This window comes from Peromyscus californicus, unplaced genomic scaffold (assembly GCF_007827085.1).
Source record: "Peromyscus californicus insignis strain IS unplaced genomic scaffold, ASM782708v3 Scaffold_4__1_contigs__length_199733344, whole genome shotgun sequence".
Classification (NCBI taxonomy): Eukaryota; Metazoa; Chordata; class Mammalia; order Rodentia; family Cricetidae; genus Peromyscus; species Peromyscus californicus.
Genome location: NW_026294562.1, coordinates 169,452,045 through 169,476,345, shown reverse-complemented (window position 1 = coordinate 169,476,345; position 24,301 = coordinate 169,452,045). Strand labels below are relative to the sequence as shown.

Sequence of the window (24,301 nt, the reverse complement as noted above, 5' to 3'; positions counted from 1 at the left end):
TGCGCACTGTTGGAGGTGGCATCGACACCCTGACTGCCCCCGCCTCAATCATTTATGAGTTTCTCTTTTCTTCCCGGCATCCACCACAGCCTCACAGTAGGAGAACTGCTTGTTGACTGTCCCGTCTGTCCATCCATCTGTCTCTCGCCACCCCCCTCCCGCCAACCACCCACCCACCCAAGCTCCTGTAGGTTAGGGCCATCACGTAGTGTCCTGCTGAGTGAATTCAGAGGCTGAGCTCCGGAGTCCCTCATATTGTTATTCAGGCATGGACTCAAGTGAACTCCTGAAGGTCCAGGGCCTCCCGGGCTAGCTATGTAAAGTACCCACACCCTGCTGAAGGCCTTGCAAATCACTCCGATGACCTCCATCTGTTCCCAATTCCCTCTCAGCCTCAGTTCCCTAAACTCTTGAAAGAATTAGGAGATGCTGGACCTAGAGAGTCATCAAAGGTGGCTTTTATTTCACGAGACAGGGTTTCTTCCTGTAGCCCTGGCTGTCCTGGAGCTCGCTCTGTAGACCTGGCTGGCCTAGAACGCAGAGATCTGCCTGCTTCTGGCTCCTGAGTGCTGGGATTAAAGGTGTGTGTCACAATGCCTGGCCCAAAGGTGGATTTTTAAATGGACTTTTAAAAATCATTAAATCAACTTGTTTATTATTAATATATTTTTTAAATGTATCTATTTATCCCTCACCCCCACCCCCAGAGAGCTCTGTGTTTGCATATGCTGAAGCATGCAAGTGTGGGGGAGGCCACAGAACAATTTTCAGGAGTCAGGTCTCTCCTTCCTTCCACTGTGTGGGTCTAGGGAATTGAACTCATGGCCTTAGGTTTGGCAGCAAGCTCTCTAATTCACCAGTGCTTCCTTCCTTCCTTCCTTCTTTCTTTCCTTTCCTTTTTTTTTTTTTGAGAGGTGTGAGGGTTAGGGTGGGTTTGCTGTTGTTGGTTTTTTGTTTGTTTGTTTTTGAGACAAGATATCTCTATGTAGCCCTGGCTGTCCGAAGATTCGCTCTGTAGACCAGGCTGGCCTGGAACTCACAGGGATCCACCTGCCTCTGCCTGTCCAGTGCTGGGATTAAAGGCGTGCACCATCATGCCTGACATTTTCCTCCCTCCCTCCCTTCTTTCCCTCATTTTCTCTCTCCCAGGCTGGCCCCAAATTCACACCAATTCTCCTCCCTCTGCAGACGCCCAATTTGATCACTGAGTTTTAAACCCTTTAACTTGCTAACATTATACCCATTGCCCTTATTGTCTCCTGTTCTGGGGATGGAAGAGACCGGAACACAGAGCCCAGTGCTCTATCACTGAATGATATGCCCAGCCCCATGTCCTTCACCCTTTGTCTTTAGTAACAGGGGGCCATGCTCTGTAGCACAGGCTAGCCTTCAACCTGAAACCGGCTTGCTTTAGCCTCACCAAGTACCAGGCACAATTGTAGCTTTTTTTTCTTATGCTAAGGATGGAACCTAGGGTCTTGTCATGCTAAGTAAGCCAAACTGAGCCTTGTCCTCAGCCTTGGAAAGATCTTGATTTGTTTTACTTTTCTTTTATTTATTTTTTGAGAAAGAGTTTCTCTGTGTAAGAGTCCTCGCTGTTCTGGATCTTGCTCTGTAGACCAGGCTGGCCTCAATCTCACAGATCTGCCTGCCTCTGCCTCCTGTGTGCTGGGATTAAAGGTGTGTGCCACTACGGCCCGCAATCTTGGTTTGTCTGTTCACTCACCTTTAGCCTATTTTACTCCCCTGAAACAAAAGAGAATGTAGGTTTTGAGAGAGCGAGATTGGAGTGTCCAGTTCCTAACAGAGCGTCCACTCTTTCATTACTTTTTCTCAGTGAGATAGGACTCTCGAGTCTGCTTTGGTAATCCTCTGCCTTGGCCTCCCTGGTAACTAGAACAGGGACGTACCCCAGCACCTAGCTTCTACTTTCATGATTCAGTCAACAGATTGGTGGGGGGCACCACTCTTTCCAGGGATTTTTGCAGAGCCCCTGTGTACCAGGCAGTAAGGGGAAAGTCACAGTCCTCCCTCTGCCTAAGTGGAACTCTGTGGGCACGAAATCAATTCTATCTGGGCTGATCAGTGAGGTTTCACATTTTCACATTCCCCCATGCAGGGCCTCAGTTATTTTTTGAGACAGGGTTTCTCGGTGTAACAGCCCTGGCTGTCCTGGATCTCGCTCTGTAGTCCAGGCTGGCCTCGAACTCACAGAGATCCGCCTGCCTCTGCCTCCCGAGTGCTGGGATCAAAGGCTTGCGCCACCACCGCCTGGCAGTTTTTCTCACCTTGTGACCTAGGGTTGCAGGAAGGGCTGAAGGACAAAATGACCTCTATCCATCCAAGTTGCAGCACACTGTAAACCCTCTTCTTGGTATGTGAAGGCTGAGAGAATAATGGGGTGGGGGCAGCTTCCTCCTAGAGGGGAGGGGTGGGGATAGGGGTACTTTCCAAGTGGCTGAGAGAAAATTGTTGTCTCTATGCCTTGGCTTCTTTTTTTCCTTTTCATTTCTGCCGAACTTGCCGCTGCCTTCTCCTTTTCTTTCCTTCTCTTTTTTCTTTCTTTTTTTTTTTTTTGGGGGGGGGGGGACTCGCTTGCTGTATTTATTTGTTTGTTTTTGCACAGACTGATCTTGAACTTTTGAAATCTTCCCGCCTCTGGCTCCCAAGTGCTGAGATTACAGCCGTGAGGTACTATGAGGCACCACTCGTTTCTCCTTCCTTCCTTTTCTTTTCTTGCCCCTTTTTCAGACAAGGCCTTAACTCTGTAACCCAGGCTGTTGGGCCTGGAACTTTGACAATCCTGCCTCACCTCCTGAGAGCGCTGGGGATGCCAAGCCTGGGAGGCACCATGCCCGACTTTCTGAGGCTCAGTTTCGTGCTCCTCCCTACAGTGGGCATCTCAGACGTCCCTAACTCGCAGGCTGGCAGAGCTCAGCGCCGGGCCGGCGACCGACCCACAAGTGGCCATCGAGCACGCGGGGGAAGCGGCGGCGCGGGCGGAACCCAGGCGCGCGGGGCTCGGTGCCCACCCGGACCCGTGTGGCGACTGCGCTGGCGGAACCCAGGCGCTGCGGGCTGGGTGCCTGCCGGGACCTGTGCGGCAGCGGCGCGGGCGGAAGTGGGGCCCCTGCAGCGACGACCTGGGTGAGTACGCAGTGGCCTTGGGCTGTCCGCCCTGTCGGCCACATGCGGCGGGATTGGAGCTGCGGGGAGGGGACGACCTTAGGGGGACTGTGATCCGACGACGGGCGGGGTGGGAGGTGGCCGCCCTGGGGCGGGAGGACGCACTTAGAATTTGAAAAGGAGGACGCTTGGCGGCTGGCAGGAATTGAAACTGACCTGCCCATGGGCGCCGGGGAGAGAACAGCTCCTGCCCTCCGGCTGCTTATTCTCTGAAACGGCACCGTTTATCGAATTTGCATGGGGACGCGGGCGGGCGGGCGGGGTGGGGGGACGGGAGTGGACAGTTATCTTAGGGTGCGTGTGGACGAACACGTTCCTGTCTCCTAGCCTGGAAGCTCAGCCAATTACTGTCCTGATAACTTGAGGTGGACCTAATGCCCTCCAAGAGGATCCATTCCTCTTTAACTTTTTTATTTTTCTTTCTTTTCTTTTTTTGAGACTAGGAGACTGGCTGGTCTTGAACTCACTGTGTGGCCCAGGATAACTTTGAATTTTCCGCCCCACCTTTCACCTTCCAAGTACTGGGGATTACAGGCCTGCTTACCACAAACAATTTATGCTAAACTGGCGATAGAACCCCACTTCATGCTTGCTGTACAAGTACTCTACCAATTGAGCTCTATCTCCAGCCTTCCCCGCCCCCATCTCCCGTCCCCTTCCCTTGTAATTCAGGCTGCTTGTAGCAGAGACTGGCCTTGGTCAGTTCCTGGTCTCCATTGCCCAAGTGCTGGAATTTCAGGTGTTGGCCACCACGCCTAGCTCTGCTCTCCTTGAGGCCCCAAGGAAAGCTGGGTAAACTGTTGCCTCTTCACTGACCAAAGCCATGGGCTTTGGGCTAACAGATTAGCCAGGCATTGGGATGGATGGGTTTTAACCTCTGGGCAGGGAACCCGTGAATCAAGGGCTCTGAGGTCAGGCTAGCAGGGAAGGTGGGTAATTCTAGCTGTCCTTGCCTTCTAGACACTAGAACACACTCTTCCTCACTTTTCTCAAATCTTTTTGTTGCCTTTTTTTTTTTTTTTTTTTTTTTTTTGGTTTTTCGAGACAGGGTTTCTCTGTGTAGCTTTGCGCCTTTCCTGGAACTCACTCGGTAGCCCAGGCTGGCCTCGAACTCACAGAGATCCGCCTGCCTCTGCCTCCCGAGTGCTGGGATTAAAGGCGCGCGTCACCACCGCCCGGCCAGTTTTGTTTCTTAAATCAAGTCCCACGTTGTCTCCAGAACGTCCAGGGCCCACTTTGTGTTGACAGAAACGGCTGAGGAGAAAGCTCCTGCTCCTCCTGGCTGCCTTTCTCTGACATCTGACAGACCTAGCGAAGTGACATCTAGCCTCATTTCTGCAGCGCGATGGCTCAGTGGGCAAAGGTGCTCGCCACCAGGCTGGCGCGCCTCATGTGGTCCTCTCCCTGGCACCCACGCCCTCCTCGACCTCACATGTGCAGCACGACACACAAATAAATACATTCAGAAACTAAAAACCCAAGACACTGCAAACTCTTTGAAAACTTCTTGACAGGGTTTCTTCAAGCCCAGGCTGCTTTCACTCAGTAGCTGCAGTGTGTAACTATTACTCTGGATCATTCTGGATCTGGCTGGCAGTGAGGCTAGACTGGAGAGGCTGGAATCTCAGAGGGACTCTTCTTAATGGCAGTTGCTTATCCCCAGAATCATATAAAGCTGTGATAGAAGTAGACAAAAGGGGGCTGGGAATGCAGTTCAGTTAGTAGAGAGCTGGCCTGTCATGCAGGAGGCCCTGACTTCCATCCCTAGCACGCCCGAAACTGAATGTGGTGAAGCAAGCCTGTAATCCTGGCACGTGGGAGGTCGGGGTAGGAGGGTCAGAAGTTCAAGGTCATCCTTGGCTACACAGAGGTCAAGGCCAGTGTGTGCTAGGGACCCTGTCTCACAAAGAAAAAAAAAAAGGTCAAAAGAGTCCCATATGATGTCACACACCTGTCCAGCACCGAGGAGATAGGGTGCCTGTATGTTCAGGGTCAGCCTGAGCTACACAGCAAGACACCGTCTCCAAAGCCTTCTAACCACAACAGACAGAACTCCCTCCCTGGGGTACGGGTGTGGGGTTGGCACAGGTTTGGAACAGGAGAGCTACAGTGTGGCGGTGAGACCCTGGCCTGTTCTCTACTGGAGCTGTGTGTGGCTTTAACCCCCTCTACATTCTCCCTTAGCCTGGGCCATGCAGACCCCGCTGACCATTCCTGTGCCTGTACCAGTCCTCCGCCTCCCTCGGGGCCCCGACGGCTTCAGCCGAGGCTTTGCCCCTGATGCACGCAGGACCCTCCTGAGGCCAAAAGTCCCAGAAGCTGAAGAAGATCATAGTCAAGACCCCCCAGAGTTGCGGGAACAGCGGGCCCGAGCCACTCTCCGAGAGCGCTACCTCCGAAGCCTCCTAGCCATGGTGGGGCACCCTGTGAGCTTCACGCTGCATGAAGGTGTGCATGTGACTGCCCAGTTTGGAGCCACAGACCTGGACGTAGCCAACTTCTACGTGTCCCAGCTGCAGACGCCCATAGGCGTGCAGGCCGAAGCGCTGCTTCGATGTAGTGACATCATCTCCTATTCTTTCAAGCCGTAAGACTGGTGTCTCCCCCGTAGGTACTGCCATAGTAGCCCAGGCCTCCAGCTGTCCCTGGGCCGCAGAGCTCTCCACACCTTCTTAGACTTCCGAATCAAGCTCCAAGGAACTCTGGCTTTGAACTCGGGGAAACTCCAAACCCGAGACCACCCAGTGCTGTGTGCTTCCCAGCTCTCAAGAGGCTGGCTGGGAAGATGGTAAATTCAAGACCAGCCCATACGACAGTGGGAGATGACAACAGACATTCTAGATCTCATTTATTAAAAGGAATGTTCTACCTCATAAAACTGAACTTCACAGAAATAGGGCCCCCAGGCTAGTCCCTGAAGGCTGGGGTGTGGAGGGGGGTTCCAAGACAAACAGCTGAGGTGGGCACTGAAGCGCTTGCAAAGTTGAGCCTCCTGCCCAAGAAACAATCGTCCAAGGAAATCAGGCTCTTGTTTCTTTTCTTTTCTTTCTTTCTTTTTTTTTTTTTTTTGGTTTTTTGAGACAGGGTTTCTCTGTGTAGTCCTGACTGTCCTGGAACTCGCTCTGTAGATCAGGCTGGCCTCGAACTCAGAGATCCGCCTGCCTCTGCCTCCTGAGTGTTGGGATTAAAGGCGTGTGCCGCCACTGCCAGGCTCTTGTTTCTTTTAAATTTCACCATATGTTCCTGGTGTTTTGCCTACATGGATGTCTGTGTGCCACATGCATGCAGTGCCGGCTGAGGCCAGAAGGGGGCGCTAGGTTCAACGGAACTGGAGTTAGGGACAGCTGGGAGCCTCGGATGCTGGGAATTGAATCTTCTGCAAGACCAGCCAGTGCTCTTAACTGCTGAGCTATCTTTCCCTCCCACCCCCAATCTTTTTTAAAGACAGAATCTGGCTATGTTGCCTAAACTGGCTTGTAATTCACAATCTTCCTGTCTCAGTCTCCCAAGTGCTGGAATTTTAGGTCAGGCTGCCACACTTGACTTTTCTGTTTATCCTTTTAGCTGTGCCCCATGGAAGATGGTGCCATATTGAACATTTTTGTTTTGTTTTAAATTTTAAACATTTAGGTGCTTCGTGAGTATGGGTGCCTGTGGAGGTCAGATGAGGGTGTTCACTCAGCAGGAGCTGGGGTTACCAACGCTTGTGAGCTGCTAGACATCACCCGAGAACGGAATTCAGACCCTGTGGAACAGAGTAGCAAGTGCTCTTAACTGCTGAGCTGTTTTTCCAGCCCCTGGAGTAGTGTTTAAAAGTTAGTGGGTTAAGGAGAGGTGGGGGAGGGGAGAGGCAGGGGTTGGTATGTAAAATGAAAAAAAAAATTAAATTAAAAATAAAGTTAGTAGGGTAGCCGGCAATGGTAGCACATGCCTTTAATTCCAGCACTCAGGAGGCAGAGGCAGATGGATCTGAGTTTGAGGCTAGCCTGGGATACACGTAGATCAAGTTCCAGGGCAGCCAGGGCTACATAGAGAAACCCTATCTCAAATCATTGCCCCCCCTCCCCGCCCCCAATGTAGTAACATTTGGCAATTGCTGCCAAAAAAAAAAAAAAAAAGTTAATAGGGCAGTTATCTCAGGCGGGAACCTCTGGGGCTAAGCTGTGATGGTGAGCGGTCCAACTAAAAGTAGGGGATTGCACCGCTCCTGGTTCCCTCCCCAGACGGCTGGTGTTCTTTGGACAAGAGATCGGTCATCAAGTTTATTTTGAGGTAGGCAAGGATGGCCTTTTAGCGGGAAGAGGCCTTCCCTTCCCAGGTTGTGTATCTCGGGCTCTGGGTGATGGGGCCCACTGCAGCCAGCAGCAGATTTGATTTCCCAGGGCAGGGGACAGGGAAGTGGTGGTGTTCACACGTCACTGTGTGACAGAGCTGCACATGGGCATTTAGCATGAAGCTTCACCTCCTCGGTTTGCTCCAGCCTCCCGGTGGTACAGTCTGTGTGTGTCTGTCACCTGTTTCAGTCCCTTGTCCCTAGAAATCCTTCAGTAGATGGTATCCAAAAGCAGTTCCTAGCTGGGCATACAGGCACAAGCCTGTAATCTACAGGGGCGTAGAAGCACGAGGAGCCAGAGCTGAGGACAGCCCTCCCTGCATAGCAAGTCTGAGGGTAACCTGGGTTACGTGAGAACCTGTCAACAAGCAAAGACCAGCTAATGCTTTTTAGTTTAAGTTCAAGTAAATGAAGAGTGCACTAATTATAGGGGCTTTTGGTACTTCTCAGGCTCCGAAGTGCCGCCACCCACAACTGTGAACAGGAAGGCGTTACCTTTAGCAGTAGCCTCAGCGGCCATCCCTCAGTTCATAGTGACGCCTCCTGCCAGTACCTGCCTAACTCTCTAGTTGTCTTGGCAACGTTGCACTCGGCCCCTCCCTGAGACCCCTCTATGGTTTCAGTCCCTTGAGCTCGGGCCTGGTCCGTGATGGACTGGGAAGGCGAAGCGAAGTACTGAGCCGAATCCTGAGCTGTGGAATCGATTCCTCGGAGGCGTGGCTTCGGCCGCTCGGGTTTGGGTCAGCTGACTCATCTCTTTCCTTTGGAACGTCTTCCAGTTTTGTATCGTTTTAAAATCGGTTCATGAATACCCCCCGCTCCAGACTCGCTTGTTTTAATATTGTAATTTACATTTGATACGAGTCTGACGAGACACAATGAAACTGAAGTCTGCAAACGGAAAGCAAGGGGGCAGAGATCTCCTCTGTCAGCTTCTGTCACTTGTACACACTCACCCGATATTCAGCTCGGCTCTCACGGCCTTCAACGCCTGCAGCCCTTTACCCGGCTCCCAGCACTTGGCTCAACCCCGCCAGGGTCTTACTCTATAGCGCCTGTTGATCTGAAGCGCCCTAGGTAATCCAGCCTGGCCTCGAACTCGCAACCTCCTGCTTCAGCTTCTCCAAGGCTAGGATTACAACAGGCGTGCCGCTACAACAGGCGTCCCAGCAGACAGTTGTTTTATTTTTTAATCAATGTCTCTGATCCTTTATTTGTATTTTAAATTTTTCTTGCGGATGCGTGTGTGGAGCTCAGAGGACAGTTTTGTGGAGGCGGTTCTTTCCTTCCGCTTTTACATGGGTCTCGGGTATCGAACTCAGATAGCTTTAACAGCTGACAGTCGTTTCGCAGGCCCTGGTGATACGATTTCTATCGAATTCATTCCCGAATTACTTGGGATCCTGACGAATGTGCGGGAGCCTGAGTGTTGACAGCTGGGTTGAAAGAGGGGCGGCGGGGCCTCGCGCATGCGCGCTGCTCCGGGAGACGGCGTCCATCTGGCCCCGCCCCTGGTGTTCTGCGGTTCTGGCTCTGCAGATTCGTCGCTCACGTTTCTCTTTCCCGTAGACCCCACTTCTCTTTGTTCCCGTCTTCGTGTCGCTCTCGAAACGATTCTTCCAGAACAAAAGCTTGAGTCGGTGTTGTGCTTTTCTCGGTACGCAGCGGGCGCCTCGGCCTGTGACGAAAGTGTGGCTGCGGACGAGCAGGTACCCGCGGAGCTAGGCAGAGGCGCGTTGGGGCTCCCGGCGGCGGCGACGACGACGACGAACGGAGCGGACGGAGGCGGCGCCTGAGGCGGCGGCGAAGCCCATGCCCCGGAACGGCGGGCGGGCCCGGAGAGACGAGTCCGGGGCCCGGGGCATGTCCCCGGGGCCCCCGTGAGGAGGAGGAGGCGGCGGCGATGGAGATCCCGCCGCAGGAGGCTCCGCCCGGGCCGGGCGCGGACGCCGACGCGGACGCGGACGCCGAGGAGGCCCCGGCCGAAGCCGGGTCTCCTAGCGCGGCCTCGCCCCCGGCCGACGGGCGCCTCAAGGCTGCAGCCAAACGCGTCACCTTCCCGTCGGACGAGGACATCGTGTCCGGAGCGGTGGAGCCCAAAGACCCCTGGAGACACGGTAGCTACGGCGAGGGTGGCTCGCGGGGACGGGGCGGGTGGGAGCGCCACAGCGCCGACCGGCACGGAGGTGGCGCGCGGTAAGTGGCACCTCTTGGTGACCTGAGACGGCGGTGCCTAGGTTAGAGCTGGGGGCGGGGAGGGCTTGGAGGGAGAGTTGGGAAGGTGCAAAGGATTGGGTTCTCGAACCCTGACCGTCTGGGACTTTTGGGAGTACGTCCAGCGTTAGATGGAGAGCCGGTTCCACAGTACCGGGGAAAAGATAAGTGTCGGGGTCCACGGGGTGGCGAGAGTGAAGCTGCTGGTCTGCACACCTCCAGGCAAAGGGTGGCTATGGCCATTGCCCTCCTGGCTGGAAGGCGGAAGGGGAATAAACCCGGACTGCGAAGAGAGAGCAGTCGGTAAACCCTCCGACTGGGAAAAGAGGGTCAGAGGCAGTAGGCAGGAAAGCACAGGACGTGGTGTCCAGTTCGCTTGTGGGCGAGGAATTCCACAGCTAAGTTCAGCAGCGGAAGAACGTAGAGCCTTCTTTTGGCAGGGTCTTCCTGGAGCAGGACTTAGGGATTTTACCTATTCGGGCGTCTCTGGTCCACAGAAGGTGAAAGCCAGGTGGCCTGTGTGTTGGGAGATGGGAAGATCTGTGAGTCTGGGCCTCTTGGAGAAGGTTGGTGGGGGTGGTGGAACCAACAGGGCACTTGGAGGAGTGCATTGGCTTCAATGGCCAGGGCAGGTGAAAGGTTGCTGGGGAGACGGACACAGGTGGACCCCGTTTCTGTGCTGAAAAATTGTTTTGCCGGGGTGGATCCTGTGAAGCGAGGGCGCCCGCTGGCCGTGTTCTTTAGAAGCTAACCTGCTTGTCCCGGAACAGATAGACACTATTGCCAGGCTGTGGGCAGCAGAGTGGGCAGCTGGTGGCTTTGATGTGTGTGGGGGCTGGGAACTTGGTTGCAGGAAATGATACACTGGGAGCCCTCCGTAAATGCCAGTTTGACTAGTAATTATCAAAGAGGCCAAGGTTAATTTAGCCTGGGCCTGGGGAGCCAGCCAGGGGCCGGGTGGTCTGTTTGGGGTTCTGAACTTCTGGGAACTGGTGCTGAGGACAGGGAGAGTCAATTGGGCCCTGGCAGGAGCCTGGTGTCCATTGTGGAGAGATCAGAGCAGGAAGGGGAGAGGTGGAGCAGTGTGGCTATTCAGAAGTGGTTAAGAAACCCAGTGTGGCGGTATGCAGCTGTGAACCCAGCAGAGGCTGAGGCTGGAGGCAGTCGTGTTCTAGGAGGGCTTGAGCTGCATGGCGAAACTGTTTCCCTATAAGAAAGCAAAAGGAAAAAAGGAAGGAAGGGCAGCTGGATCAAATCCTGTCTTCCCATTTACTCTCTCAGCCTCTGCAGAGAGGTTACCTAGCTCCCCTGAGCCTCAGCCCCGCTCCCTAAAGTGAGTGGCAGGAGCAATGGCCTAGGTTTACTGGAGACTGAGTGAAGTCACACATGAACAATGCCTGGTGAGGTCCAGCCCTCTAAATCTGTGGTGATGACCAAGGCAGCCTTGAGGCTTGGAGAGAGGTTGCTCTTTGCATAGGGCCACAATGGACTGTGTCAGGGCCTTCCAGAATGAGGGTTCAGATGGTGGGCTTGGAGGTGTGGGCACTTGGAGAATTGGGCATAGTTCTGGGCAAAGTTTCTGGCCCACAGTTTTCCTGAAAAGGCCAAGCCTTTTATCATGTTTTTGAATTACAGTTTTTTGAGACTATCTTACAGCACAGGCTGTGTGTAGCTCAGGGGGACTTTCACCTCCTGACCCTCCTGCCTCCATCTCCTGAATGATGGGATTACAGGTAGGTGCTGACACTCATTTTATGCGGGGCTGGGGATGGAGCTCAGGGCTTCCTTAATGCTAGGCAAGCACCCTACTTGTAGCCTCTCTATAGTTTTTTGTTTGTTTGTTTTGTTTTTGAGGCAGGATAGAATTTGGTAGTAGAGGCTGGCCTGGAGCTCACTGTATAGTCCAGGCTGGCCTCAAATGCATAACAGTCCTGCATCAGCCCTGTCTCTAAGACCTAGGTTGACAGGCACATGTCATGCCCTGCAAGTTTGGCAGTTGAGAAAGCTTTTTCCCTCCTGCCTCTGATTTCTTTGTCTCCAAATGGAGGTGCTAATTTTTTAGTCGTAAGCATTAAACAAGACAGCTCTTGTAAATTCCTGTCCCATAAAGCAGCTAATTGGATTGCTACTGGTAAGGGTGACAGTACAGGTGATGATGTCTCCCAGACCAGGAAGGCTGCCATTCCCCCAGCTTCCCAGAGACAGCAGGGACTACTCAGGGCTCACTTTTGGAGGAGAGGGTAGAGAGGCAGCCATGACTGCTGCCTGGGAATAAGCTTGAAGACTTGGCATCCACAGGGGAAGGAACGTGAAGGTGGCCAGTCTGGACAGAGATTTGCAGAGCCATCAAGCACCTAGGGGCAGGTGCCCAGGAGGACAGCAGGGTTGTCCATGCCTGGGACTGAAGGGGATGGGAAGCGTGATGGGCTCAGAAGGTTGGTGAGAGCCCAGTTGAGAGACAAGGGTCTCTGAGGAGGGAGTGGTCTGGCCTGGATCAGGGGCTGCAGATGGTGTGTTACAGTTGGTCTCTGGGTCCTGTATAGCATGGGATATAGAATTTAAGCCATGGACTTGTGGAAGAGTGCTGACCCCAAACAGTGCCCCAAGTGACAGGCATTGGAGGGTCTGAATTGAGAGACTCAGTTGTCTCAGATCCATTCTTCTCAGGGAGACAGATGGGAGAGCTGACTGGGCCTGGGGGTGTTGGGAAGTAAAGGAGGCCTGGGGCAGGGGAGCAGCTCTGAAGGAGTCCGCCAGCACCAGCTCCCACTCAGCCTCATCCGAGGGGTGTGCTAGCTGGGGGTAGGGATGGGGTTTGTTTGGGGGCCCCTTGACGTGAGCTGATCTAAGGACCCGTCTGTTTTCTCCTTGGTGCCCCCAACAGGAATGGGAGCTGACTCTTGTCTTTTAGTCCCACTTTCCCCAGCCCCACCTGAAGCCCTGTCGCAGTGGGACCAGCCTGAGAGGGGGTTTCGGGGGCCCTGGCAGAGTACCTGCTCTGTGGCTTCCTCTCTAAAGCAGGGCCGGTGGGCTTAGCCCTGTGGTAAGCCAGGCAGGAGGATGTCTGGAAGGATGGGGTGGCCATGGCTTGGGAGCTGGAACCAGGTGTGGGGGTGGGAAGTGCGACTTGGGGAGTATGGAGGTGGTGGAAGTCGTGAGTGGAAGAGGCATATTGGGCATGTGGGTACTGGGAGAGGGGGCTGGCCAGGCCTCCCCTGATGAGAGGCAGCCCTTGGGCCCTAGCTTATCCCAGGAACCAGTACCCCTTCCAGACTAAACCACAAGAAAGTGCCCAGCTGTCCTCAGCAGGCACTGCTAGACTCTGGCTTTCAGGCTTGTGAGAAGGACTTGTGATCCAGGCACATGACACCGTTGAGACTGCCTGCCCTGCCGTTCCCACCCTACAGCTTCGATCCCCACCCTGCAGCCCTGACAGTGGCATATGGCCAGCTCTCACGCAGTCCTGGCGCTGCCCACCAGGAGACTTCTCCTGAAGCTCCATGTGCCCGCCCCTAGCCACCTGGGACCCAGGGGAGAGGCTGGTGGGGGCAGTAGCCATGCTGAGCACAGCCCTACTGTTTGCTCTCTCTGCACTCTACTCCTGGAACTGGTTTGACAGGTAGGAGCACATCTCTTCTGTCTGGGAGCCCTGTGACAACAACACATGGGGAGTAGGGCAGGGCCGTGGCCCTCCATCTGTGTGGGGAGTGCAGCTAGGTGACGTGGGACCCACAGTCTACATCTGCTGCTGTCACCCCTCCTCCCCTGCCCGCCGTCTGCCTTTCAGCCCTATACTCTTCACTTCCCCAGTGCTTGCCACTGGCCACCGTCCACTTCCCTTCAGACTCCCTCCTCAAGACAGTGCCCTTACTCTGGGGTAGGTCTTGGTCTCCAGGCCCAGTCCTGTCTATGGGCACGTTGCTCAATCTCTCTGAGTAAATTAAGTCGAGGGTGTGGGGGGGCACTAACGTGAGTGGCTGTCGGGGTACCAGGTCCCAGAGCAGGAACGTTGCCGGCCTGTCCACAAGCCTGCTGAAGACTTGGGCCTGGTGCTGCTGCTCTCTGGCCTGTGGACCCAGGTGGGGCCAGCTTCTTAACCCTTCAGTTCTGGTTTGTTTGTTTTCTTTTGTGTTTTAGACAGGGTTTCTCTGTGCAGCCCTGGCTATCCTGTATGTCACTCTGTAGACCAGGCTGGCCTCGAACTCACAGAGATCTGCCTGCTTCTGCCTCCAGGATGCTGGGATTAAAGGTGTAGTCCACCACCGCCTCTCCCTGTCAGTTCTTGATATGTGTTCCCATGCTAGCCCCACTTAAAGGTGAAACAGGTCATTGCTTTGATTCCACTCTGGTTCTGAGAACGAATGTGCCCTGTGGTGGCACTTGGGAGGAAGTTCTGGAGCATTTAATCCGGTTTGTGCCAGGATAGGGCTCTTTCTCCAAGGTGCCAGGCAGGTGTTGGCAGCACTCCTGAGCCCCACTGAAGCACTCAGAGCTGGCACTGGGCACAGCCCCTGAGCAGACAGTGCCTCCAGGGCATTGCTCCAAAAGGATTAAGATCTGGGAGCCACAGGCCTGGGCTGGACCTGCTGCAGGCTTCAGGGGCGGCTTGGTTTTGCGCAACAGACCTTCCCAGGCTGTTCTGCCCTGGGTTTAGCTCTCCTGTGCTCTGCCCTTCTGAGCATTCGGCAGGCTAGCAGGGTGACCTTGGGAGCGCTGACATGTCTGACCCAGGTGACTGAAGGAACTCAGGTGATAGCAGCAACCTTCTGCAGTAGAGCATGGGGCTGGGGCTGTAGGAGCTGTTTTCCGTGTGACCTCAGTGCTCGCAGGTCCCTGCTCTCCATGACAGGGTGCCCACAGTGTGTTAACCTTCCTTCAGTCACACAGCTCCCCAGTGGCTAGGCATCTGGCGGTGAGGACTAGAGGCACTGAGCGGTGAAGTAGTGACTCACCTGCCTTTGGCTGGGACTCAGACCCAGGTGGTCCCCGCTCCTAGAGCCTGTTCTTGTGTCCCTTGTCCTGTCTGCAGGACCAAAGGCAAGTGCCTTTAGGCCAGGAGGCAGTGTCACTTCATCTAAACCAGAGGGCACAGTTGTGGCCTTGCAGGGCTGTAGCAGGAATAGGAAACAGTAACAGGGCCTTGACTTCTGGCACTCGGGAAAGCTGGCTCTGGATGGCTTCAAAGTCCCAAGAGGGTTGGGCTGCTGCTCTGCCTCTGCTAGTGGCTTGTCCCCACCCTTGACCCATAGGACGTACTTTTATAGTGCTGTACATACTCTTGTTGCACAAGTGTCTTGGTGGCAGTCACCCCTGCCTGGTCCGCTCAGGTGCTAGTTGCTGGGAAGGAGATGACAGGAGATCCCAGAGGGACCAGGAGACACTTAGGCTGGGTGCTGAGGCCTGGGGTGGGGGTCGGGATGGGACAGGACAGGGACGTCTGCTAAGAAGTTCTCGGAGTCAGCTTGGTATGGAGCAGCTACAGGTGTGTGGGGACTAATGACACAGTCAGCTAGACAGACGTGTGCAAGGACAGGAAAAACCCTGGGAGGCTATGGGCGAGGCTGCGTGAAACACCCTAGTAAAGGAAGATGGGGGGCGCAGGGGTGTGTGTGTGTGTGTGTTTATATATACAAATGGTTTTATATATTTATTTATTGTGACAGGGTTTCCTTTATTTATTTATTTATGTATGTATGTATGTATGCATGCATGCATGCATTTATTTATTTATTTATTTATTTATTTATTTATTTATTTATTTATTGTGACAGGGTTTCTCTATTGTAGCCCTGGCTGTCCTGGAACTCGATTTGTAGACCAGGCTGGCCTCAAACTTACAGACATCCACCCGCCTTTGTCTTTTCAGTGCTGGGATTAAAGGTGTGCAGTGCTATACCTGCCCTCTTGTGTTTGAGGCATGCTGCTGTTGTAGCCCAGGCGGAGCTCAGGCTCACTGTGAACCTGCCTCATCCTCCAGTGCCACCATGCCTGGGATTTTGTGTTTTTATTGAACTCAGGGCCTCCTGAATGTTAGGAAGTACTCCTCTTCCAAGCTGCTTCCTCAGCCAGCAATAATCAGCTCTGATCAGAGCCATTACTGGTGAGGTGACTAGCGTACGTCCACCTCCAGGATCTCTGTGGCTCTCCTGTCTCTTCCATTCCTTCATTCTTGATCTCCAGTACAGCCCACCGAAGCCTGGGCTTTAGAATACTACCATATGACCTCTGCAAGTAACTCCACACTCCCTTCAGGTTATTTGTAACCCTGTGTAATATTGATATCTTGTCACTCATTAAATCCAGAAAATTTCTTTTTTCATTTCTGCTTTTTTTGAGACAGGGTTTCTCTGTGTAACGACCCTGGCTGTTCTGGAACTTGTTTTATAGGCCAAGCTGGCCTCGAACTCACAGAGATCCACCTTCCTCTGCCTCCCGAGTTCGAGTGCTGGGATTAAAGGCACGCACCACCACCGCCTTGCCAGAAAAGTTCTGGTTCAAGGATCCCTAGTAGGAAAATATGGAGTTTGGGGGTGGGGGGTGGCTCCTGCATCTGAAAAATATCAATAGCACCAGAGGTAGCATGGGACCCAATGACCATCACTCTGTTGTGGCCATAGCATGTGAGCTTCTTCCCTCAGGAGCTGATTTGTTTGTGGGCTGAGGATGACATTGATCTGTACTAGAACAAACAATCATGCTGTAGGGACTAAGTGTGGCCACCTGTCAGCTTGTGTGGCTCTGTTTCTGAAAGTGAAATGTCAAGATCTTTGCCTCCCCTTGCCGTGAGGACAGCAGGTGACTTGTGGTCAGGTGCAGTCTGCCTGAGGGTGACGTCAGCTCCTCCACACCCAGGCTGCATGACCTTGGACAGGTACTCTGTTGTGCCTCTGTTTCTCTGGTTGGCAGAGAGTCTTGGAGTTTTCTGTCAAATTGTTTTGACTTTGGGAGGGAGGAGGGCAGGAAGCTGGCAAAGGGAAGCATGCAGCTGGGCACAGCCCACAAGTGCTGTGGGTGCCCTTCTGTGGGGTGGCTCATAGTGCCTTTAGATGCCACTGTAGGTCCAGGTCTGTCCCTCTGAGGGCTGCATCTGCATAGGCAGTTGGTGTGGGTGGTGGTGTGGAGAGCCCCCAGTTCCAGGAAGGAACTCTGAGGCTGGGTGCCAGAGTCCTTAGAGAGATGTACAGGGCTTGCCTGTGTCCCCACATTGGGAAAGCTCCTTGCAGGCCAGTTCCTCCGAGATTCTAGCCCTTCATAGTTCTCGGCCTCCGTCACGGGCAGGGCTGAGCCATGGTGGCGGCACACAGTCAGCCTCACACGTTGTCTTCACCTCCCTGCCTTTCTAGGCAGCCGCACGAACTGTTGCCTGAAGCTGGGGGTGGCACTGGGAAGTGTCTCTGCCGCTGCTAGCTGTGCTCATGTGACTGGCGCGGCACCCTCTCCCTTCCCAGCAGGAGCCTGCTGGCTGCTGATTCCAGCAGGGATGGCCTCCCTGCTGGGTCTGGGTGGGTGGCCCCACCTGCAAGCTGCAGCTTGAGACCCGAGGGCTCAGACTTGTAGCCACCTCACACCCACCCTCCCTTCTTCCTTTCAGTCTCAGAGGCTCAGCTGTCAGTCAGCCTTGCAGTCACAGTCACAGGGCTCCTGTCTGGACTGTCTTCCCCTTCCCTGTGCTGTGCAGAGGACCACTGGGGCTGGTTCCCCAGAGAGGAGAAGGGAGGAGCTAGGGAAGGCGGGGCTCCAGAATATGCAAGCAAGCCTCCAAAGCTCTGGGCGGCTTTTCCGTGGTGGTATGGTGATGGTGGTGAAGGTATCATAGTGGTGGTGTTGTTTGGAGAGCAAGGAGGACACTTAAAGCTCCCTTTTACTCACCCCTTACCAGGTTTTGGCTCTGTGTTACTGACTTAGGTTGTCTTCACAGTAGCAGGAAGAGGGGTATGGACTCAATGGGGGTGCCAGGGCCACGCAGCCCTCAGGGGAGGGGCTAGCTCTCCAGGAGGATTCTGACACTTTGCCCTGTTGTGGGTGTCTCTAGAATTACAGGATGAAGCCCACACCATGCCCAGCCTCCAGCCTGCCCCACTGTAGCCTGCCCGGGCATCAGCTGTTTTTATAAAATAATCACTCAGAGGTTTAATATTAATGACAAACTGTTTGGTCTATGGCTCAGGCTTATTGCTAGCTAGCTCTGACATCTTAAATTAAGCCATTTCTATTAATCTATATTTTGCCACATGGCCGTGGCATTACCTGTCTGCTGGCATCTTGTTCTTTGGGTGGCTGGATGGTGTCTGCCTTGACTCCGCCCTTCTTCATCCTATATCTTGGCTTGGATTTCTTGCTTGGCTATAACCTGTCCTGCCATAGGTCAAAGCAGCTTCTTTATTAACCAATGGTAGCAACACATTCACAGCATATAGAAAGAGCATCCCACAGTACCCCACCATCCCTCAGACTGAGGTGCCCCTTGCTGATCCTCCTGCTCATCGTCCCCAGTTGACCCAGAAGGCACCACCTCCCTTGCATCCCCAGACAGAGCCCTGCCCTCCCCTTCCACACAGGGTCTTGTATCCTAAGCTGGCCTTGAACTTTTAGCAGTCTTCCTGCTTTAGCATCTGTGCTAGGATTGTAGGTGTCTGGCCACACTTGGTCCTTCCAAGTATAGGTTTGTTTCTAAGGTAGAGTCCTGTAGTCCTGGGGGGTCTCCAACTTTAGAAAGTAACTTGAGGATGACCTTGAACTCCCATTCCTCTTGTCTCTCCCCCACAGTGATGGGATTATAGACTGTTACCACCATACTTAGCCCTTCTTTTATTTTTGAGACAGTCTAACTGTCGCCCAGGCTGGCCTGGAATCCAGATCCTCTTGCCTGAGGCTCCCAAGTGCTGGGACTCAAGGTGTGCGCCTGGAGGTGGGCTTTGTTCCCGTCTGTCTCTGTCTGTCCGTCTTTGGCCTACCATCCTGTGTGCAGTGTAGGAGCTAGCTGTGCTCCCAGCCTGCACCCCGGCCTGGAGGTGGGAAAGCAGCTGCCTGGTCTCCCCCTTTACTTCAGACCACACTTCGACCCCTTACTGAAGCTCAGCGTCTGGTAGAACCCGTCTCTGCCTCCCTTCCTGAGGCCACTGAGCTCACCTGGCCCTGTACCACCAACTTCCTTTTAAGGCTTGAGTGTGCAGAAGTGCCCCACAATGCACCTGTCTGGATTAGTAGCCCTGTGTACACATCTGAACATAACCAACAGACATCTTCTCTCAGCTCTTTGTAGATCTGCTGATGTGCTCTCCTGCCTGAGACGGGTCAGAAGGCCAGAGGGCGTTTTTTCTGGTACTACTGTTTCTCCAAAGTCCACACCACATGGCACCATGCGTGGCTTCAGCCAGAACTTGGTAGAGCAGTGGGGGAAGGACGTGGTGTGTGGTGCTAAACAGCAGGATGGGCCAAGAAAAGCCTATAGACAGGACCCCCGCCCGGCCTTTTGTGGCATCTCACCGTGCTGCTGGGAATGCAGTTCAGAACTGAGGAGCCAAGACGCAGGCCACCTGCTCTTAATTTGCCGTGTGTTGGAGGCAGGGTTGTCCACTGCAACAAGGTAGTTAGTGTTCAAGGCCCTTTGCCGGTGTGTGTGGTTCCAGTCCTTCCCTAGGAGGAGGGTCTGGAACTCAACCTTCGTCTGCCCACCTGTAGGGCAGACATCCAGCTCCACTGCCCTCCAGCAGCACTCAAGGTGGCACTGCCCAGCTCCAGCCTCTTCCCCTCCAACCCTGGCCTGTAAGTCCCTCTCCAAGCACCTCCCCTTCACCTCAGTGACCATTCCCCCTGGGCCTGAATGCCCACCTGTGGGGATCCCTGTGCTGGCTCCCTTGCGTACACAGCTCTGGGGCCAGAGCCAAGCTCCAACACTGCTCCTCCACCAAGGACTCGAGTTCTCAACTCCCCAGGAGTGGACTTGTGGGCACCTAGGCAGCCATAAAACTGCTTGAGGAATGGCCACACGGTCTTCCAGCGCCTGCCTGGTAACCTTGCCTGGAGTGTAGGAAGGACAGCAACTCGGGCTGCTATCTGCCCTCCTGATTGTGGTTCTGCCCTGGGGCAAGAAATGGGGTCTCACCGTGTTATGTCCCGTTCTGTTAAACGTGTTTGTAGCAAAGGTTGGCTTCACTAAGTGGACCCTCCCGCCTCTGCCTCCACAGTGCTGCTGGGATTGCAGGTGTAAGCCGTGGCTCCCGGCTTCACTGTGCTTCGACTTGTGTTTTCTGATGGCTCAGGGTCTTTGTGTGTAGTTGTTTTAGATACTTGACCACCTTCAGTGCAGAAATGGCTTTTCACAGCTTCACCCATTTATAAATTGTGCTGTCGTCTTGCTGATTTGTCCAGGTTCTCTCTCTATATTTTGGGTGCCAGGCCCTTGTGAGGTGGGGTTGTTTCCTCCCAGCATCTCTGGATAGTATCCAGCCCCAGAAAGATGCAGATGAAACTGCTGGTCCCTGGCAGGACAGCTCAGAATGGCACCTTCTCACGGCATCTTCCCATGTTTCAGATCAGGTTGGCCTCAGAGTCAGAGAGATCTGCCTGCCTCTTTCTCAAACGTGCTAGAATTAAAAGCACGTGCCACCAGGGCAACCTTATCTTCCCATTTTGTTAAAAGCATGACTGGAAGGCCGAGCATGATAGCATATGCCTGTCATCCCAGCCCTCGGGAGACTGAGGCAGGGGATTACCACAGTTTGAGGACAGCCTGGTTTACAGAGCTTGACCACCCCCTCAAAAAAACAAAACAAAAACAAAAACAAAAACCCGAAAAGCATGCTTTAAAATACATCATGGGCTGCGGTAGCTCACCCAGCTGTTTCCCACTTCCACTTCCTCGTTGCTGAGCCAATACCTTCTCATTTTCAGCCACAGAAATGACCAGGGCTGGTTGACCCTAAATCTTCCTGCTCCTCCTGAGTGGTTTTCGCACAAGTCCTTAGGTGACTTTACAAGGTTGAAGGGTGGGAGCACTTGAAGCCCTGGGTTCAGTTTGTGTTTCTGGACTGAGGCCGTGAGGGCCAAGGCTCCATAGTCCCGGTCACCAAAGCAGGAGAGTAATGCTGGATTCCGTCCCCGTGTTCAGTGAGCACGCACACGAGTGCTCTCTGCATTTGTGTGACTGCCCGGGAGTGGTGGTAGGGCTTTGCTTTTCGTTTCTGGAGTCGGAGTCTCACTCGGTAGCCTAGGCTGGTCGTGACTTTGTAGCTCTCAGCAATCCTCCTGCCTCAGCCCCCTGACCAGTTGACACTTGTGACATTTGGTTAGGAATTAAAAGACACAAACACACACTCATTCATTACTAAATGACTTGAGGTGAACAAAACAGGTCTGTCCATCCATCAGGGACCCACCGTTAGGACAACAAATGAGTCCCACAAAAATTACAAGTCATACGAAAGTATGAGCAGGCCTGGTGGCACAGGCCTGTCTGTGGTCCTAGCTACTTGGGAGGCTGAGACAAAAGGACTACCAGTTCAGCACCTCCTTGGGCTGCAGAGTGAGTTCAAGGCCACCCTGAGCACCTTGACCAGACCCTATCTCAAAAACTAGTGTAAAAATGGAATGGGGGCTGGACATAGGGATGCACGATTTTGATTGGAGCACTCAGGAGGCAGAGGCAGTCAGATATCTGTGAGTTCAAGGCCAGCCTGGTCTACATAGTAGGTTGCAGACAGCCAGGGCTGTGTAATGAGACCCTGTCTGAAAAAAAAACAAAACAAAAAACGTAACAAATAGCTTAGTGATGGGGTGCTTGCCTGGCAAACACAAGGCCTCAGACTCAGCCCCAGCTGTTTTAAGAAAGTCACAGGAAACAGGGTTGACACAGATGCCGAGTTAAGTGAGTGATTACTGAAGACCCCTTAAAAAGAGGAAAATGTAGGGACTAGAGAGAGATGGCGCAACTGTTAAGGTCACCTTTTCCAGCGGGACCTGGGCTTGATTCCCAGCACTACGTTGTTTAGCTCACAGTTGCCTGTAACTCCAGTTCCATGATGATCTGGTGCCTTCTTCTGACCTCTGTGATCTCCTGCACATGTGTGGGGCACATAAACTCACAACATACACATACATTTGGTTTTTTGAAACAGGGTTTCACTGTGTAGCCCTGGTTGTCCTGGAACTTGTTCTGTAGACCAGGCTGGCCTCGAATTCAGTGATCCGCCTGCCTGTGCCTCCCAAATGCTGGGATTAAAGGTGTGTGCCACCACTGCCTGGCAAGTTTTTTTGTTTGTTTGTTTGGGTTTTTGTTTTTGTTTTTGAGACAAGGTTTCTCTGTACAAAATTTTGTTTTAAGTTTTCATAATGAACTGGAGAGGTGGCTCAGTGGTTAAGAGCACGTACTGCTCTTCAGAGGACCTGCGTTCAGTTCCCAGCACCCACATCAGGCGGCTTAGAAGTGCTCTAAACTCCAGCTCCAGGGGTCTGAAGCCTCTGCTCTTTAAGGTACCTGCAGTCATGTGGGACCCATGTACCAAAGAGCACAAGCATACAGGACTTTAAATCAGGCTTTTTAAAAAGTGATTTAGCAGTAGCCGTTATCTGTTTGTGGTGAGTTGAAAGGGTCTCTAAAGGGCTCCAAAGATAATGATGTGCCTCCTGAGGTGCATTGGGTAGGATCTTAGGCTGCTAAGGTAAATACAGGGTCATGAAAGCTGCACAAGGAAGCGAGACCTGTGGCTGCTGTAAGGGGTCCTGGGATTGCAGTTTTGTAGCTGGGGTGGGAGGAAGGCCACACACAGATGATGCTCCGGCCTCAGCTCACTGCTGTTTTTATATTCTTTTTTTGTTTTGTTTTGTTTTTTTTCGAGACAGTGTTTCTCTGTGTAGCTTTGCACCTTTCCTGGAACTCACTCTGTAGACCAGGCTGGCCTCGAACTCACAGAGATCCACCTGCCTCTGCCTCCCGAGTGCTGGGATTAAAGGCGTGCGCCACCGCCGCCCGGCTTGCTTTAGTATTCTTGTTTGGAGTATCACTATGTAAAGAAGTGCCAGTTCTGCACAGGCAGGTGACTTGTGTTGGAGTTGTTTTCTTTTTAATGTTTACAATTTTATTAGTACAGTTTGTGTGTCTGCATGTTTGTGTGATGTGGCGATCAGAGGACAGCTTTGTGGAGTCCGTACTGTGAGTCCACCTTTGCCCGGCTGCTGGAGATCTAGCCCCCATTGTCAGGCTTTACCCTCTGAGCTGCCTTCCTGGCATGTGCCACCACGTGTTACGCTGGAATTCTTGACTCACAGCTGTCAGGTGACCCCACTCAGGCTCCAGCGTGAAGAGCTCCTCTCCCTTCCCGTGACCCTACTGTCCTGTCTTTCTGTGCTGCTTCAGTCCCACCAGCCTTTTCTTCAGCACGACTTAGCAGGGCATCTGCTCGCTTCTGGGCGGCTGAGATGCCAACCTCTGCCCTCTGGTGGCCTGTCCTTCCTTAACCCCAAACCCTGTTAGGTGCTTTCGCAGACTGCATTGTGGCCCATCACTGACTGGGGCAGCGGTGTCATATAGATATTGCCTGCAACATCACCCTATGGGGTACGTTTTCTGGTGAGGTGTGGGATTAAGAGGAAGAAATGGGTTTCAGTGTCCTGTTCTCCTTGGAGTTGGGTCTGGGTCATGGAACATGTGAGCCTCAAGTTCAGCCATTTCCTAAAGGCCCTGCTGTCAGAAGCCCAGAGGTGATGGGTCACTGTCCACTTCTCACTGCCCTGCCCTGGGCAGGACTGCCATCTAGAAGTGAGAGGCCCCAGGCCACAGAGGCTCGAGGACTGGCCCTGCCATTGTTTTGAAGAGAGGAGAACAGGTTGCTTCACACCCCCTCACAGAAGGTGAACAGGGTCAGCATCATTGCATGGAATCCTGCAGGAGCAATTAGGGCTGTATTTGGGCTGCCATGGGCCTGTGGACGACTAGCAACAGGGATTTGGGAAGGTCAGGGCCAGAGTGCAACCTTAGGTGCTGGCTGCCTTTTTTGGAGAAAGTGTTTCGTTGGCCTGAAACTTGACAAGTAAGCTAGGTTGAGTGGCCAGTGAGCCCTACAGGTCTGCTTGTCTCTGCCCCCGGCACTGATCTTACAAAGGCATGCTACCTACCCAACATTGGGGTCTCCATATGGGGTGTGTGTGTGTGTGTGTGTGTGTGTGTGTGTGTGTGTGTGTGTGTGTGCGCGCGCGCGTGCGCGCGCGCTTGTGGAGCCTGAAGTTGACTCATTGAATCAATCTCGCTGACTCCAGCTAGTCTGGCTGCCAGCTGGCCCAGGGATGTTGGTCTCTGCCTCCTGAGTACAGGATTACAAGTACCCATCACACCTGTACAGCTCTATGTGAGTGCCGTGATCCAGATTCTGACCTAATGCTTGTGAGACGAGCCTTTATCCACTGAGCCATACCCCAGCCCACCCCAACTTTTTACCTGAGTCTAAGGGTTGAACTCAGGTCCTCATGCTCGCCTAGCAAGCATTTTACTGACTGGGCTGCCTCCCCAGCCCTCCCAGCCCCCACAGGGATGTTAGTAGCGGGCATGGGTGTGAGCTGTGTACAGCTTGAGGC

General features: G+C 53.5%; 2 protein-coding genes and 1 long non-coding RNA gene across 3 annotated transcripts in view; 2 read left to right on the top strand and 1 right to left on the bottom strand.

Annotated features, from left to right (window-relative positions):
- The first annotated feature begins 3,032 nt into the window (after positions 1-3,032).
- Gemin7 (gem nuclear organelle associated protein 7) lies at positions 3,033-6,390 on the top strand. The gene is made up of 2 exons (XM_052714106.1): positions 3,033-3,147; positions 5,371-6,390. The coding sequence occupies exon 2, from the start codon at positions 5,379-5,381 to the stop codon at positions 5,775-5,777; it is 399 nt and encodes a 132-aa protein (XP_052570066.1). The 5' UTR covers positions 3,033-3,147; positions 5,371-5,378; the 3' UTR covers positions 5,778-6,390.
- Positions 6,018-8,115, bottom strand: LOC128095278 (uncharacterized). The gene is made up of 2 exons (XR_008213200.1): positions 8,015-8,115; positions 6,018-6,931 (listed from the first exon to the last, which is right to left on the bottom strand). It is a non-coding gene; the product is annotated as an uncharacterized LOC128095278 (long non-coding RNA).
- Positions 8,116-9,285: 1,170 nt separating this feature from the next.
- The window catches only part of Ppp1r37 (protein phosphatase 1 regulatory subunit 37), a 34,897-nt gene continuing 19,881 nt past the window's right edge, over positions 9,286-24,301 (top strand). Inside the window, exon 1 of the mRNA XM_052714102.1 lies at positions 9,286-9,636. Within this exon, the coding sequence (XP_052570062.1) occupies positions 9,423-9,636 (214 nt within the window). The 5' untranslated portion in view covers positions 9,286-9,422. The remainder of the gene's footprint in view (positions 9,637-24,301) is intronic.